Below are 17,250 nucleotides of genomic sequence, written 5' to 3'. Positions count from 1 at the left end.
AAATAGATCTTTTCCAAATCAAAGCTGTCAAAGGAATGTAACACACACTTTGTGACAGATTATTTACTATGGTACTGTTAAGTTTTATTGCTGGTCCAAGAGGACTCAAAAAGTTTGTCCCAAGTTTGATAGCTGTGGTGTCAACACCATTCATGCCCAAGCAGCCTAATCTTATGCGTATTTACTCAGAATTAAATTTCACTTAGGTCAATGTACTTTCAGGTAAATGTGCTGCTGCAAAGGGATTGCAACCTCGAAGTCTGGGATTTGAATTATTAGTTGTGGAATTTTAAGAGAAGCACACTCAGCAACAAAAAGGGGGAAGGCGGGAAGAGTTCAGCTCAATTTCCCCATTTTGGGGAATGATTAGACCATCTTCCCTTACCCGATATGTGAATGTGACAGGCACGTGAGCCACACATGGGTGCCCCTGGCCACGGCAGCCAAGTACACTTTGACTACTTATGATTGTACAAGACATTACAGCAGGGCTTCCAACAGCAATTGTATCAGGGGGTACAAAGTTTCTTTTGGACCCCTTCCCAAAGAGGGAGGGGCTGAAACAGGCTGGGGGGGTGGCAGTGGAGGTGGGCAGCACTTCTATAGCAGCTGTAGTCTTGCAGCTGTGTCCCTGAGCTCCTCTACACTCCTTCATGGCAAGCAGATGCACAAGCCAAAGAGCTCCTGGAGCAGGCCAGCTTCCTCCCAGATGAGACACTGTTAAGGAATGTACACATTCCTGGGCCTGGTGCATATGGCTTCTGGCAGTAGTTACTGTCATGTGCCATGCGCATCCCATGTGAGCAGTGAGTCTGGGTGAGATTGGAAAATGTCAGATTCCAGGAAATTTCTGGGCCCCCTCCTTTGGCTCCTGGGCCCCCTTTCTGACCCTGGGCCTGGGTACAAATTACCTCCTTTACCTCCCTCTCCTAGCCCATGCATTACAACAGTTTGTTGTGTTTTACCTACACGGTTGTAAGCAGGTCTTAGATTTGGACCCGTTTCTATTGACATAGGGCCTAATCCTATCCAGTTTTCTAGTTGCAGTGCAGCCGTGCCAATGGGGCATGCACTGCATCCTATGGTGGGGAGGCAGTTACAGTCTCTTCAAGGTAAGAAAATGTTTATTCCCTTACCTCAGAGCTGCATTGCAGCTGCACCAGTGCAGAAAAGTTGCAGGATTGGTCCCATAGAGCCCTTGCCTAAGCATGTCTACTCAGAAGTAAGTTCTATTATAGTCAATGGGGCTTGCTCCCAAGAAAGTGTGGATAGGATTGTAGCTATACACTGGCAATTCCAACCCAAGAGAGAATCAACACATTTTAAGCTCCAGCTATAAAAAAGAGGAAGAAATAGGAGACGTCAAGAGCGAAGTGGATGTAAACCAAGACCAACCCAAACTGGCATCATGCAAGGAGAAACCTTGCAAGGAGAAGCCATGCAAGGAGAAGCCTCATGAGGGAAACAGGTGTCTTTATTCCAGCCAGAGGGTTTGGAAAAAGACAAACTGGTATATCTTGGTTCAGAAATCATCTGGCTACTTGTGGGTGTGAACCATTTCACGGGCAACAGCCTACTTGAGCCATTTTCAACCACTGCGCTGCAGCACACTGGTGCGCCACGAATGGTCCGTGGGTGTGCCATGGGAGTGTCATTTATTAGTAGGGCCATTGGAGGATGTGAGGCCCTGCCACTGACAGCGTGGTGCGCCTTGTACATTGCCAAAAAACCCCAGGTGACCATTTTTGCACCTCCTTAGGGCCCAATCCTATCCAATTTTCCAGTGCCGGTGCAGCTGTGCCAGTGGGGTGCACACTGCATCCTGTGGTGGGGAGACAGTCACAGAGCCACCCTCAAGGTATGGGAACATTTGTTCCCTTACCTTGGGGCTGCATTGCGGCTATACCGGTGCTGGAAAGTTGGATAGGATGGGGCCCTTAGTGCACCGTGAGATGGAAAAAGGTTGCAAATCACTGGGATGCAGGGAGGCGAGGAAAGCCTAGCTTGTAATTGTCCAAGTTGGCAGTGAGGGGCAAGCAGAGAGCAGCAGGGAGTTTGTTTATTTAAAAAACACAACAAAAAAGCCATCACTGGTGTGACGACAGCAGAAGAGAGAGAGAGAGAGAACTTGCAGGGTCCTGGGCGGGGGAGAGAGCAGAGCAGAGCAGGAGGGAAAGAGCCAGTGCGCAGCTGGTATAAAAGCAAGAGACACAGGCAGCTCCAGTCAGGCTGGACGAGGGGAGGGCCAGCCTCTTGCAAGCTCGCACACGCCAGGCAGCAGGAGGTCGGGCGTGCCTGCCTGCCGGACCCCCCCCCCCCCGAGGCTTTAGGAGCCCCGGGAGCAAATGCCCACCAGAGACTGAGCCACCCTCCCGCGGCTTCCAGAGCCGCCTTTGCAAGAAGATGAGCTGCTGCCGGGCTGCTTGAGGCGGCAGCAGCAGGAGCCGTGAGGGGGGCTGCAGAGGAGGCACTGGCAAGCCCAGGGAAGTCCCGGGAAACTCGAGGCGCGCGACCAGGCTGCAGCAGGGGGAGGCGGCACGAGCGCCCCGGGCAGGAGGCAGAGCCCGGCGCGCGCCGAAGAGGCAGGCGAGCGAGCGAGCGAGCCCCCGGGCTGGGGCGCCGCGTGTGGACGCCAGCAGGGGCGGGCGCCTCCCTCGCCCTCTCGGATGGTGCCTCCTTAGCCCAGCGCAGGCCGGGCAGCGGCGGCAGCAGCTCCTCCGTGCAGGCGGCTCTCTGCCGCCCTCCAGCGCCAGGGCTGCGGCGCGCCCAGAGCCCGCGGTGGTGGGGGAGGGCGAGGCCGGCGGCGGCGGCGGCTGCTTCTGCGGGCAGGCAGGAGGACCCCATGCGGGCGCCGCCGCGCTGCAGGAGCAGCCGCAGTCCCAGCAGCCCCCTGCCCCCGCCGCCTCGGAGCCCCTCTCCCGCCCCGAGGTGGCTCCCCCGTGGTGGCGGTGCGGCGGCTGCAGCAACAGCTCCTCCACAGCCAGCCCGCTTGATTCTGAGAGCGGCGCTGGAAGTCCGGCTCTTGCGGCAGTAGCAGGCGCGGCGGCGGCGGCGGCTCCTCCTCCTGCTGCTGCCGCTCAGTCGCCGCCGCCGCCGCGAAGCCCTAAAGCCGCCCGCTGCAAGAGGATGGTGCGCCTGGCGGCCGAGCTGCTGCTCCTGCTGGGTCTCCTCCTGCTGACTCTGCACATCACCGTGCTGCGGAGCAGCGAGCCCGACGCGGCGTCCGGCAACCACAGCCTCAGCCAGCGCCAGCAGGTGAGTGAGTGAGTGGGAGGGAGAGGAAGGGGGTTGGTTCGAAACACCCACAGCATCCTCGCCATCTTTTGGGGGGCTGGCCCTGGGCAAGGGGGGTCCCAGTCTGCCCCCCCACTCAGCTCCCTGGCATCCTCTTGTATTCTGCCACTCGCCGAACTCAGAGCCCAATCCTGTGCATGTCTACTCAGAAGTAAACCCCATAGTGGTCAATGGAGCTTTCTTCCATGAAAGTGTGGCTAGGATTGCAGCCATTGTCTCCCTGTGCATGAACTTGGACATGCACTGTACATGGGAAGATAAAGCTACTGCTTTCTGTGGAATCAAAGCCCAAGCCTATGCAGGTCTACTTAGAAGTAAGTCCCATTAGAATCAATGGGGCTTACTCCCAGGTAGGTGTGGATAGGATGGCCGCCTCAGATGCTTGACCCACCTAACCCAGAATTGTCTAGTCTGGCAGTGAGGCTGCCATCCTATCCACATTTACCTGGGAGTAAGCTCCATTGACTATAGTGGGACTTACTTACAAGTAGACATGCATAGAATTGGGCTCTAAGGGCCCAATCCTATCCACTTTCCTAGTGTCAGTGCAGCCATGCTAAAGGGGTGTGCATTACATCTTGTGGTGGGGCAGCAGTCACAGAGGCCTCCTCAAGGTATAGGAACATTGGTCCCTTATCTTGGGGTTGCACTGTGACTCAAGATTGGGCCCTAAGTCTCCCAAAGTTTCAGGTAGGAAGATACAGCGGATTCTGTATAACCCTGAAAGTGCAAAAAGAAATGCCTGTGAGCAAAGCCAATGTGTTTTCAGTTCGCTGCCACCATAAGGATGTCTAGCCTATGGAAAAGAACTGGATCACACTTGCTGTCCCTGCCCCCAACCTCCAAATGCATGAACCTTGCAAAGTGTGAGCAAAGGCTTTCTTGTGACCTGATCACAGAGAGTTTGTATGCATATATCTTCCTTAGGAGTAGGTTTTATTCTGATCATCCTGGAGGTCAGGAGTGGGGCAGAGGGTATAATCCTGCTTCCTACCTCCTGGACTTCATGGATTGTGTGAAAACGATTTCAGTCTTCAACTTGTATTGTATTTAAACAAACACCCACTCACCTTTGCCTGCTCCCCTCCAATCCTGTTGTAAGTACACATATCTTAATTGATTTTTGACCATAAGATATATCTCTCAGTGAATGGTAGGCTTTGCCCTGGGAGTGTAAAGATGGGCTGTTTGACTTCAAAAATGCACAAGCATTGTAGTAGGCAGTTTGTTTCCTTCCCCAAACTCTAGAAGTATTGCCTTCCCTCTTCTGAACTGGAAGCATTGTGAAAAGCTCTAAGTTAAAATAAGTGAAAGTGGGAAAGATTATTGCTTTAATTTGTTGTACCGTTTTTCTGATAAGCATTTATATAGCACATCTAGACTGTTCCAATTGTTTCACCGACATTACATCTTGTAATTCTTGCAGCACCCCTGTAAAGCAGGTAGGTCAGTATTATCTCCATAGTGCATGTGTGTGTGTGTGTGAGAGAGAGAGAGAGAGAGAGAAGCAAGGCATTCTGAGTTCACTTTGCAAGCTTTGGGCAAAGAAAAATCAGACCAGGAACTTCCCCATTCATTGTGCAGTGTTTTTGCAGATATGCTATAATAGTTCTATGTGCATGTTGAGTGTCTTCAGTGGTTCTTTATCTGTGCCTGCTTTCTCCTTTCACTTCTTAGTCTACTGCAGGCACAGGAACACTGTGTGCATGATTTGGCACTTTTCACTTTGGGTTCACTTGTATGCGATGTATCTGCCATGTGTAGCTGGAGCCCAAAATACATTGTATGCCAGTGCTTCAGCAGGCAATTTGCCACTCCTGTGAGCTGTCCATGTAGTTTACTGTCAATGATAAAATAGTAGCTGTGTTCTCAAATGAATGTGTTTGTACAACTTGAATGCAAGGAAGTCAAAGGATCCAGAGGCCAGTTTTCAGTCTCTGTTCTCCCATGCCTTTATGGCAGTGGTTCCCAAACCTTTTCAACTGGTGGCTCCCTTCAACTGTGCCTACTAGGCCAGGGATGAGCAAATTTTCAACTTTAGGAATCCTGGTCATTTAACAATTGTATAGAAGAGATGACAAGCTGCACCTGCACCTGTCACAGATGACAAGCTGCACCTGCTGAAATTCCCTCTTCAGTACAATTGTTAAAGGTCCAAGATCCCTAAAGTTGAAAGTTTGCCCACCTCTGTACTACTTCATTGACCACGACTCCCCATACATTGTATATGACAGTGAATTTTTTGTGAGTATTCTGTGGCTCCCCTGGCTGGTTTCCACAGCTCACAGTTTAGGAACCACTGCCTAATGACATTGAATAGTAAAATGTTCAACACAGGGGCAAGTATAGGTCCTTTAACAAGAGTCTGAAGAAGATCCACTCCTTGGAATTTAAACACTGGTTGTGTTCTTTTGGAGAGGAATGCTGGCAATGTTAGGTTGAAAAGGGGATTCACCTATCCTTTAGAAAGGATGTACAATGCAGGATTACCTGAGAACGCTAATAAAGAAGCTATCAGTTGTCCTGGTGCTAGAGCCTTAGAAATCTTGCATGGAGTGATTTGGGAAGAGAGAATGCCAGGCTAGATGAAGTGGAAGCTCTTTCTCTCCTACCACAGTTACTATAGTTACTGCTGTACACAGAGCAAACTACCCTCTGGTTGGGGCAACAACCACACTAGACTTGAGAACTTGCTTAGGCTCATTTTGTTTTGTAGCTAGTTATGCTACAACCAAGTCACTGCTACACAGTGCAAGTCTGAATTCTCATACGTTGGAGGAAGGCCCTCTATTCTTCCACAAATATGAGAATTCCTGAACATTTGGCAACACTCTCCTTTAGTTCATTGATTATGTTGCAGCTGTTCGGATAACAAAATGTGGCAGGAAGGGAATTGTCCACAGTCTAAAGCAGGGGTGGGCAACCTTTCAACTTTAGGTCTCCTGGACCTTTAACAATTGCATAGAGGTGGGAATTTCTGCAGGTGCAGCTTGTCAGATGACAAGCTGCATCTGCTGAAATTCCCTCCTCCACAATTGTTAAAGGTCCAGGAGACCTAAAGTTGAAAGGTTGCCCACCTCCCAGTCTAAAGGAAGTGGTTACTTACACTTCCGGTGAGTGGGAGTCACTTGTGAATGACAGGTGTTGCAAAGATACCATAGGGAAGAATCTCTGTTCTCATTATAATTTCTATGGCCATTTTTTTGACTGAGAAAAGTAGAAATTGTGCCCTCTTCTCTCAAGCTCACAAAGCTCAGTTCAGCTTGCAACAGTTTAAAAACATGTCCCAAAAAGCTTGTAGCTTCTTCAATGTGCATTTACAATTTTAAAATGCAGCTAGGTGAGTAATAAGGTATTGGGCAGCAATTAAGTTTAACTCTTTCCCCATCTAGGCCACATTTACCCTTCCTCCTCCACTAATAAATGCTGCCTTCATTTGTTTTTCATTCTGATAGGTGTGGCTGAGTTTGTGCAGACAGGCTGCAGGAAGTATACACTTCTGCTGTAAAGTTTTAGCCTTCAGAAAGGCCTTAAATACTGACATAACGTGCTTAGGGAATGACAGCTGCATCTTACGCTACAAAGAGACAACAGATGCAGTAATTGGTGGTAGAGATCTTTCTGCAGGCATGTGCCTTTACAGTACCATTGCCTTCTCTGGTAAGCATCAAGATGGGCATCTGGGATCACTTCATGTTCTAATTAACATGGTGGCTATTTCAAAAAATGGATTGCATGACGTTGTGAGCGCACCTGAAGGACAATGTGTTTTTGGCTCAAGACTTCAGCTTGCAGGACAGTCTTGGTTTTCTGAGTGATGGCTGAGAAAAAAACTGAGGAGGCACTTCCAGAGTTCAACCCTGATATGAGACGGAAATAGAGAGGAGGCCCAAAACATTGTTTGTCTAGGGAAAATAAGCCCTTCAGTCGTTCAGTATCTGTGGATCATGAACATGGGTGAGGCTCTGTGCCATAACTAAATATGTTCATTAGGACTAGTACCAGGTTGCTGGAGGCCCTGGGGCACAGCCCTGCACTGGGCCCCCACGTCCCCCAAGCTTACTGGAGGTAAGTGACAACAATTACTTCCACCTTCCCTAAGTGCCAGTGAGAGCATCACCTAGAGGCACTGTGAGGATACAGGAGCCTCTGGGGTGGATTCTCCTATTTGTAGAAGATGGGGTGCTGGGTGCAGCAGTGGCATGAAGATCTTGGCCAACTCGCACCACTTCTGCAGCTGGTACTGGGGAGAGGTTCAGGGGTTGGTCTGTACCCAGTCTGATTGATCCCTGATGCCACACCTGTTTGAAATGTATGCTCAGTGGTCACCTTCTGCTTCCCCCATGTACATTCATTATCCACAATGATGATTTAAGAGGTTATTGAGTTCACCATTCAACAAGTAACTCTGTAACAACATAATCTGAGTGATGATCCAGTTAGTTTCCTGGACCATAGGTAGTAAGAATTCTTGAGGTCTCAGGGACTCCACAAAACCTTCTAGGCAGCACACAGCATCCTTTGATATGCTAAGGTCCCAGCACCTTAATAGGATCCACCACTGGTATTTTCTCTGACACCCCCTTTGTGCCATTTTCCCTCACAGTGGCCCAGGCAACACCCTCTCAGGGGCATTGTAGGAAATCAGCATGTGGTCACCAGCCACCCAGTGCAGACAGGAGTGCTGATAACCAGCTGCTGCTAGGTAAGCCTGCCAGGACCAACCAGCATAAAAGGGAGCCCACAGAAGAGCCAAGTCATCACCCCCCCCCCAAAACCTGAAGCTGGCCACACCTATAGGCCACAGTTCTGTGCACAAGGATATTGAATTAGCTGAAAATCCTGGAAGCCTTCCCCCATCCATCCACCCACCTCTTTCTTATAGCATGGAAGAAATGCCTGATGTGTCTGTCCCTCTGGGTTTATGTTGCCAAATGTATTATTTCAAATACTGGTGTTGCTTTCATGCCTTGGGTCTTCCTGCACTTTAGATGAAGAATGGGACTAGGACTTTGTTTCAAAAAACACCAGTAAACAGCTGTGTGATCTTTGGAGTGATGGGATGCAAACAATAAGATGGCCATTCTTTACTGTGGAATGGGAGTCTCTGAAATGAACAGTTGTTCCTTTTTCCAGTAAGGGAAGCTTTCCTAAGAGACCTCTGGCAACCATATGGCAACACACTATAATTCTGACCATAGTTGTTGGAAAGATCTAAGCATTCTGTAGAGAGCCAGATCAGAACACATGTGAACATCCTTGTTCGCCTTGGACTTGACCTTAAGTAACCCATGTTCAGTGAAGTCATGCGTTAGTTTGATTGGATGGTTTACAACCAACAGGACATTTCTGCCTGCCCTCTGAGCTGGTCAGGTGGGCTCAGATACCCACTCAGTTGGTGCATGCCAATCCCAGCAGGTGGCCTGGCTAGTTTTTGATGGAGTCACATGTTGTTGTTGGCAACCTTCAGTCTCGAAAGACTATGGTATTGCGCTCTGAAAGGCGGTTCTGGAACAGCGTCTGGAACAGTGTGGCTGAAAAGGCCAGTTCGGGAGTGACAATCCCTTCCACACTGGGAGCAAGTGCAGTCTGTCCCTGGTCTGTCTCCCTGGCTATGGGCCTTCCTTCTTTGCCTCAGACTGTTGGCCAAGTGCCTCTTCAAACTGGGAAAGGCCATGTTGCACAGCCTGCCTCCAAGCGGGCCACTCAGAGGCCAGGGTTTCCCACTTGTTGAGGTCCACTCCTAAGGCCTTCAGATCCCTCTTGCAGATGTCCTTGTATCGCAGCTGTGGTCTACCTGTAGGGCGCTTTCCTTGCACGAGTTCTCCATAGAGGAGATCCTTTGGGATCCGGCCATCATCCATTCTCACGACATGACCGAGCCAACACAGGCGTCTCTGTTTCAGCAGTGCATACATGCTAGGGATTCCAGCACATTCCAGGACTGTGTTTGGAACTTTGTCCTGCCAGATGATGCCAAGAATGCATCAGAGGCAGCGCAGTTTCCTCTCCTATTGTGAGCGAAGAGTCCATGACTCGATGCAGTACAGAAGTGTACTCAGGACGCAAGCTCTGTAGACCTGGCTCTTGGTATGTTCCGTCAGCTTCTTGTTGGACCAGACTCTCTTTGTGAGTCTGGAAAATGTGGTAGCTGCTTTACCGATGCGTTTGTTTAGCTCGGTATCGAGAGAAAGAGTGTCGGAGATCGTTGAGCCAAGGTACACAAAGTCATGGACAACCTCCAGTTCATGTGAAGAGATTGTAATGCAGGGAGGTGAGTCCACATCCTGAACCATGACCTGTGTTTTCTTCAGGCTGATCATCAGTCCAAAATCTTGGCAGGCCTTGCTAAAACGATCCATGAGCTGCTGGAGATCTTTGGCAGAGTGGGTAGTGACAGCTGCATCGTCAGCAAAGAGGAAGTCACGCAGACATTTCAGCTGCGTCACATGATGTCACATGATGACACATGACACAAATTAATTGTCTAATTGTAAACTAATTGTCTGCTTGGCCATCAGGTCTTTCTGTAATGGTGCTGATTTCAAAGTGGCACTGTGAAACACCTGGAGGCTAGGAGAAGGGAGTGAGAGAAGGTCACTCATCACACCCCTTTCCCCTTGAAGGCCTTCTCATTACATGTTTGCTGTTGGAGATACCAGTACCATATTGGTGTTTCTCTGTAGTACTGATCTGGATTTCCCCATTTCTCTCTCTCTCACACACACACTGACCTATGGTTGCAATTTTGAAGAGGCAAAACAAGTAAAGCAGTGTTCTTACTGTATCTTGTAATTTGGCCCCTAAACGCATGGCTAGGAACAATATTTGGCTTAATATTCACTCCAAGTGTAAGAGTTGTCATAACTTTTTGATAGATACCTAGCAGCCAAATAAATCAGAAGACTGAAGGGACTGATAGAATAGGGGACTGTCCCCCTGGTTCTTACTGTGAAACGCACAATTATTGCACCCAGTTATGTGAACGCTGATGACTGTACAATAGTGCAGAACTATCTCCCCACACTTGAATCTATTTTTCACGTTTTTATACTGCCCTTCCTGTAAGGAGGTCAGGGTGATATACTTGGGTTCTCCCTCTTGTTCTCACAACAACCTGTGAGGTAGGTGAGGCTGAGCGATAGTGACTGGCCAATGGTCAGCTTCATGGATGAGTGGGATTTGAACCTGGATCTTCCATGTCTAAGCCCAATTCCTGACCAACTACATCATCCTAGCTCTCAAGAGAATGTAGACTTCCTTTGAGTGAAGGTTCAACTAAGTAAGAACTGAGTTCTAAGTGATAAGGATTTATCATTTGAAGCATTTCTTGTAGGCTTTCACTATGACATTTTGCATTAACATGGGTTCTCTTAAAAATATCTTCAAGACGCCTATCAATAACATTTTTAGGAATGATTCTGTCCCTGTATGAGCTCCTGGAGTATCTTAAAATGATATTCTGTATAATAAATCTGCAGAGGCTTTTTTACAAGGTGTTTGCTACCATTGGGATAACTGTATTTCCCCTTTTTGACAGGTTACTAATATAAAGAGGGAAACAGCTGGATAAATGAAAACTAGGTGAAAGTACTTCCCAAATGAGTTTTTATAAAACTCCTGCATAGTGGGGTGAGGGAGTATCTATCTAAAAAACAAAAACCAACAAGCAGGTTCTGGTTAATACCTTATTCACATGTGTATTTTACTTCTAATTTCAAGAAATCTCTACCATTTCCCTATAAAACTATATAAAATTGAGTTTCTATGTGTACACAATAACTCAGACCCTGGTTCAGTAGAACTTTTTCATCATCTTCTGCCATGTTTAGCAATGCAAACTTATAGGCTTTCTAGCTTAATTGATTTTGCAGCGATGGATTTGGGGAAGGCAGAATCTTGAAGACATTAAGGGCAAAAGAGTATATCGGATGTCACACTAAGCATTTAAACAGATGGAAATAAAGTTGCAAATAGCTTATTCTCTAGCTGAAGTTGTAATAACCTAACCTGGATGTACATTTCTAAACACAACTAAACTGATGCTTTCAGGTCTTTGAAAGCATTACTAGCTTCCGGACTTCTCTCATTTCCAAAAAGGATTCTGAACCCTTAAATCTACCCTGTAACCTATGGTGTAGATTAGAACAATGTAGTAATCTGGTCATCTGAAGAGCTCTCTCTTTAAAAAAAGATGCATAGAAAAGGAAGCTTATCTGTTGTTGCAAGCAAACAAAGAGTAGTAAATCAGATGGCTAATGGCTTTAGCTGATTTGTAAATGTCTGCCTCTGAAATGGCAGTTGTCCATTTGATTTACATACAATACTTCCATGTCTCTTGTAGGCTATCTGGGTGCAACTTTGCAAGGGGGCAGATCTTCAGAAATGTTGCAAGACTTCTTGTGTTCAGTTTGTTTTTGTGCTGGGTGTTTCTACCATAGATACTCATGTATAGTACATTAAATTTCTGCCACGTAATCAAGCTCAAACTATCATTTTGCCTTATCCCCGGGTCAATCAGAGGGCAGAGCCTTTCAACTCTGAACAGTTTCCTTTCTCAACTGAGCTGTTGCTTAGCTCAGGCTGGCACCTGGTTAGTTGATATACTTACTTTCCAGGGACATTCCAGCCAAAGTTAACCTTTTATTCTCCTTCCTTCTGCTGCAGCCTGGTTCTGCTTGGCAAATGCTTGCAAAGCAGGTTTGTTTTTTGAAACACCAGGATAGGACCCTCCTTCCCAAGCTACAATTTAGTGCACCATTACTTAAGAATAACACCCATAGAAAGCAGTGGGTCTACTTCTGAGTAAAAAGGGTTGCAAATATCTCAACTCTCTGCTGTGAATTGAATTGCACACCCTCAGTTATGTGTTATGGGTTGTATGTTGTATGTAGAGCTTCTGGCTTAACACATCAGACACCTTAAACGTGTCTTTGATTCATGGTTCTCCTCATGTCCACCGTAAAGGTGGATTTCATTCATGGCTCTCCTGCAGTGGTTCCTAACCTTTTTCATTTGCATATCCCTTGGCAGCCCATTTCCGTAAATTGTAGCCTTCATATTAGCAAAATGTTTGTAATTAATAATACAAGCCTTCATCTCCTCCATATGAAAGCCCAGACTTCATTTATTCATCACATACTTTCTCTTTTCATCTGTTTGAAGAACAGAAGACTCTGCCTTTGCACTGTTTTGCACCAGAGGTGAGCTGAGAGATTCTGGGTGATTGATCACTTTTCATATTATGTTTCAGCTTTTTTACTGTGATGGTTTTCAATCACTGGTTCATAGATGAATTGATGACCAAAAACTTGCTGTTGGTGGGGCTTTCACAGCCAACTAGCTACCTCCCTTCCTGCCTTGCTGGTCCTTGCAAGGCATTCTAGAGCACTGCCTGCCTTTTTATTTCATTCTTTTTCAATTACCCCTAAAGGTCCAGTTGAGTGTCCCTGGGAGTGCACGAATACCAGGTTGGGAACCACTGATTTACTGGTATGTAGTTTACAGTGCAGTTACTCTGATAGTGTTTACAAAAAGATGGTGAAGACCAGAATCTTAAAAAGAATAAAAATGTATCATATGATCTTTTACTATATTTTTAATAAATTAGAGGCTATAGTTCTTGGGTAACAATTAGTGGTAGGTTATTTTTCAGGATCTGGCCTCGGGTAAAATCAGACAAAACTATAGTCAGACACTCCCCTAAGTTTAACCCCCGACTTATCCGGGGGTCATAGAAAATTCCATGGTTGTTGGCTCAAAACCTGCCCTCAACTTATCTGTGGGGTCAACTTATAGGCGAGTGCCTGCGGTGAGTTTCTTTCGGCAGATCAGACTTCTCTCTAGTCAGTGGAGTGAGTAGTGGAGTGAGTGGAGTGAGCAGTGGAGTGAGTAGTTTTGGAGTCGGAGCAAGCCTTGCTTGTTCAATTTACAACAATCATGTATAAATGATACTATCAAAAGAAATTTCCCCCTGTGATAGCAGTTCACAGGGAAGTCTTGGAATCTTGATGTTTTAAGGCTCTTTTTTTTTTTTGGTAGCAAATCTCAAGCACTCTAAGGAAAGTTTTGTTATCAGTCTAACTACCTTTTCTGGACCTTTGACAATTCTCTCCAAATTAAACTCTGCCACCAGAATGTGCCAGGTATATGAGCTGCCCATCTTAAAGGGGGACCTTGATTGAGTGTTTCCAGAATCTAATATAGGTAACAGGGTATTGCTAGAGATAATGAAATGTAAAGCATAAAATGAAATTACCTTCTGGCAACCAAGAGTTTGAAAATTCAGTCTGTATGTACAATGGAGGATTGTACATACAGACTCGTAACGGCTCATGTTAGTTTGGGCTTAACAGCTGCATGAGGATTGGTATGCATAGAGCACAGCATCTGGCGTGCCAGTCCATGTGATCTGTTGTGATATATAATCCCTGTGGACTGGGCCTAAGAGCCTCGGGGTACAATCCTAATCAACTTTCCAGCACCGAGGTTAGGGAAATGCAGCTCTAAGGTAAGGGAACAAACCTTCCCTTACCTTGAGGAAAGTAATCCTGGCACCCCTGACTCAGCATTCATCCCTACACATGCTGACTAGAGTCTGTCTGGGTGTACTTGCTTACTGTTTTCACAGCATGAAAAACCTTATGGGACCAGCTTTCTGACCAGGTGAGCGGCAGGAAAGTTCCAGCCAGGAGGCAGGAAAGGATTAATGTTTGCAATGAATGGGGGGTGGGGGGTGGGACTGGGATCTCTTTTCTATCTCTGATAGGAAGGGACTGATTATCACTGGACAAAGGATGTGCATTCTGATACTTGCATTTGCTGAGGGAGGGCAGAAGGAGAAGCCAAGGGTGTTCTTGCCTTATAATTGACTTGAGAAGTCCAGGGAGGGGGAGGAGGCAGGGAAGGGAGTTCATAGTGATCACACTTTGCACCACATGACTGGTGGGGAGGGGGAACCCTCACTGAATGACCGGCTTCAGTGGAACTGCTTCTGAGTAGGGCTGCAAAAGATTGGGTCATCCTGGTAAGCTTCCCAGTTGCTGTGTATGATCCTCCTCCTTCTTGCCACTTCTCTCCTGGCTCTCTTGCAGTCTCTCTTGCAGCAGGGTGACCCTGCTGCCCTGTTTACAGATGGGTGGGGACATCAGGGGAGTGAGTAAAGAGAACTCTGACACACACATCCTGGTAGCAGCAGTGTTTTTTCCACTTTTTAAGGGGTGAGGACTAGAGTCTTAGAGTCACTAAAGGGTGACTTGGCGACTTGGAAAGTGCCCTCATTATGACTTTTTGTCAAGTCTAGTTGCAGGGGGGTGGTGACATTCCCATGGATGTACTACATGTTTGGTCTGGACCTCACATCCATATTCATTTCAGTAAAACTAAAACTTCAGTTTTAGTGTGAAACATGACTGTACACCTGCTGTACAGGTTACTATGGGCAGACAAACATAAAACTACTTCATGGAGTTTTTACATAATGTTTCTGATCAGTTTGAAGACATCCATTCTTGTTGGACTGAATCCCAACCCCTGCAGAAATGAATTTTGACCTAGTTTGAGGGCCACTGGAAACCCTTGTAATCACTTGTCCTCTATTGCTTTCAGCACTCACAGCTGCCACCTGGTTGTCTCAACCTCAACAGGAGGGCTGAGTGCAGAGGAGAGGGGATTGAGAACAGCTGCCTTAGTTTCCCTCCAACCAGAAGTGTCAGGCTGCAGCCTATTTGCTCTAACTCTATGGACTCAGCACAACACGTTTTTTGTTAATCGCGCCGAGTCACGGAATGGAACTAACACGGATAAATAGGCTCCACCTGTATATCATTTCATGATGAAGTAAATTATTTCTATTATTCAGTTATGATGACATATAAGCTAAGAGCCCGAGTCTATTTTGAAGGTCCCCAGGCTTTGCCTTTCACCATGTAATATGATAAATTCAATTGTTTTGGCATTCAATATCCTATGTTTTCATAAACCAGTCACACAAACTCAGTAGTTTCAAGTCTCTTGATACTTAGCTAGGGGTATTCTTGTTGCCAAAAATAACTTCTTGCTACATTTTTTGGTGAACCGACTTCTTCCAGATAAACTAATTAGGTCACTGACACATCATAAGCAAATTCATAACTTACCATCTTTTCAACTTTCCCTGAAACTTTCTTCCAAAGTTGCCTACCTTTATCACGTTGCCACCGTACATGCTTAAACTCTGCATTATGTTGATGATACCTCTAATAAATGAGCAGGGTCAGCCTTAGGGCAATGTGGATAATGTTGTTGCATGGGGCCCCACTCTCTGGGGGGACCCTGTGCTGGGGCAATGGGCGGATTTCCCCCTGCTGCAGCCAGCATCTGGAGTGTGCAAAGTGTGGTTTGCTTGCCTTTCCCTGGGACCGTTTGGCGTGAAATGAGCCTCCCAGAAGCAGTTGGTGGTGACATTATATCACTGCCAACTATTTCTGGGTGCCATGCTTTACATACAGCACCACAAGTGTCTGGCTCACTGCAGCTGCAGTTGCCACGGCTGCCTGGTGAGTGGGGTGCCCGACACAGGCACCCCGCATTGGGTCCTGCCAGTTTTCAGGCTGGTCCTATCAATGAGCCTACGGAAGTTGGCCTTCAAAAACTGAAAGAATCTCTGCTGGCTGAACGAGGAATTGGCTATGCATTCTGTTGGTGAAATCTTCAGTAACCCCAGAAGCCACTCTGTTCTTATTGGATTAGCCAAACTGATGGTTTTCAAACTGTTTTGGGAAACTTGTGGTTCCTTGGAAGCTCACCAGTAGTTTTTCATTGAAAAGATCCTTAATGGCAGACAGGCTCTCCTAAAATACAGCTTCCCTACTACTGCCAGTCTTTTTTTATATGTTGCTGAAGAGCTCGCTGTCTAGTCGCTTGGGGACAATGATGAGGTCCAACTGCCTGTAAATTCTGTGTTCACTATTTGAGGCTCCCTGTAAACCAACTGTGCATCTTAATTAGAATATGCCCTAGAATCTTCTGTAATGTGCAAGAGTTCTGCTGAGACCCACAAGAATTCCTTGGCAGACTGGCTAATGATATGGAAAGGGTCCCCTGAAGGTAATAAGTCTTAAAACCACTGGTCTAAGTCATGTCACAAAAGTGTTCTTACACAGGAAAGAGTAGACTGCTTTTTTTGGAATGAGGGCACCATGATCTGCCAAACAATGCAAGACTGTCATGATTAAGCTTGAAAACTTCTCTAGAGCAAACATGTCCAATGATACATTTCTTTGAGAACGTCTTGGACTAAGAAGTAAAAAAACGACAGCCTGACTTCAATTTCAGGTCTAAACATGTCAAAGGGGGGCAGATGACTAATAACGCTTCTTGGAAGTTTCTAGAACTCTACTGGCAGTTGTGTACACTGATGGGTAATTTTTCATTTATGCATAACTACATGCAGATTATCTCCTGGTAACATTTAAAATTGTTTTGTGGGCTTTGGAATTTTGTAAAATAGGGTATAAGTACATTATATTATAAAACAAAACAAAGAACTTTTGTTTGTTAAACCATTCACAGGAGCCTCTTCCTCATCTTCTTTTTCTGTGTGTATCCAGCTGCTATTTCACGAAGGCTGAGGTTGCATCAATACTCTTTTTGACCCCGTCTAAAGAAGGAACCCCTTGCAACCTGGATTAAGGCTGAGGTCTTTATATACACATACCTGGGAGTAGCTATGCTGAATTTAAACCATTTCTGCCCAACCAAGTGTGTACACCTGTGGACCAGGCAAAAATGGGTTAATGGGACTTAGAGCACAATTTTGTGTGTGTGCTTACTTAAAAGTAAAGTTGGGTTTTTATTCCTACAAGAACAGCTGCAGCAAGCTGGATAGGAATGCTGTTAAGTTGCATCTGCTCCCTTGTACTTGGCTCTCCCAAGAACAAAGCCACAAGAGTGACTCCTCGTTTTTTATTGTTAATT

The 17,250-nt window shown here is 46.5% G+C and overlaps 1 protein-coding gene across 1 annotated transcript in view; it reads left to right on the top strand.

Annotated features, from left to right (window-relative positions):
- Positions 1-3,126: 3,126 nt before the first annotated feature.
- Positions 3,127-17,250, top strand: part of ISM1 (isthmin 1) — a 33,034-nt gene continuing 18,910 nt past the window's right edge. Inside the window, exon 1 of the mRNA XM_066640476.1 lies at positions 3,127-3,255. Coding sequence (XP_066496573.1) covers positions 3,127-3,255 — 129 coding nt within the window. The remainder of the gene's footprint in view (positions 3,256-17,250) is intronic.

Source organism: Tiliqua scincoides, chromosome 1 (genome assembly GCF_035046505.1).
Source record: "Tiliqua scincoides isolate rTilSci1 chromosome 1, rTilSci1.hap2, whole genome shotgun sequence".
Lineage (NCBI taxonomy): Eukaryota > Metazoa > Chordata > Lepidosauria > Squamata > Scincidae > Tiliqua > Tiliqua scincoides.
The sequence above is the reverse complement of the archived record's forward strand: the minus strand, read 5'-3'. Positions and strand labels throughout refer to the sequence as shown.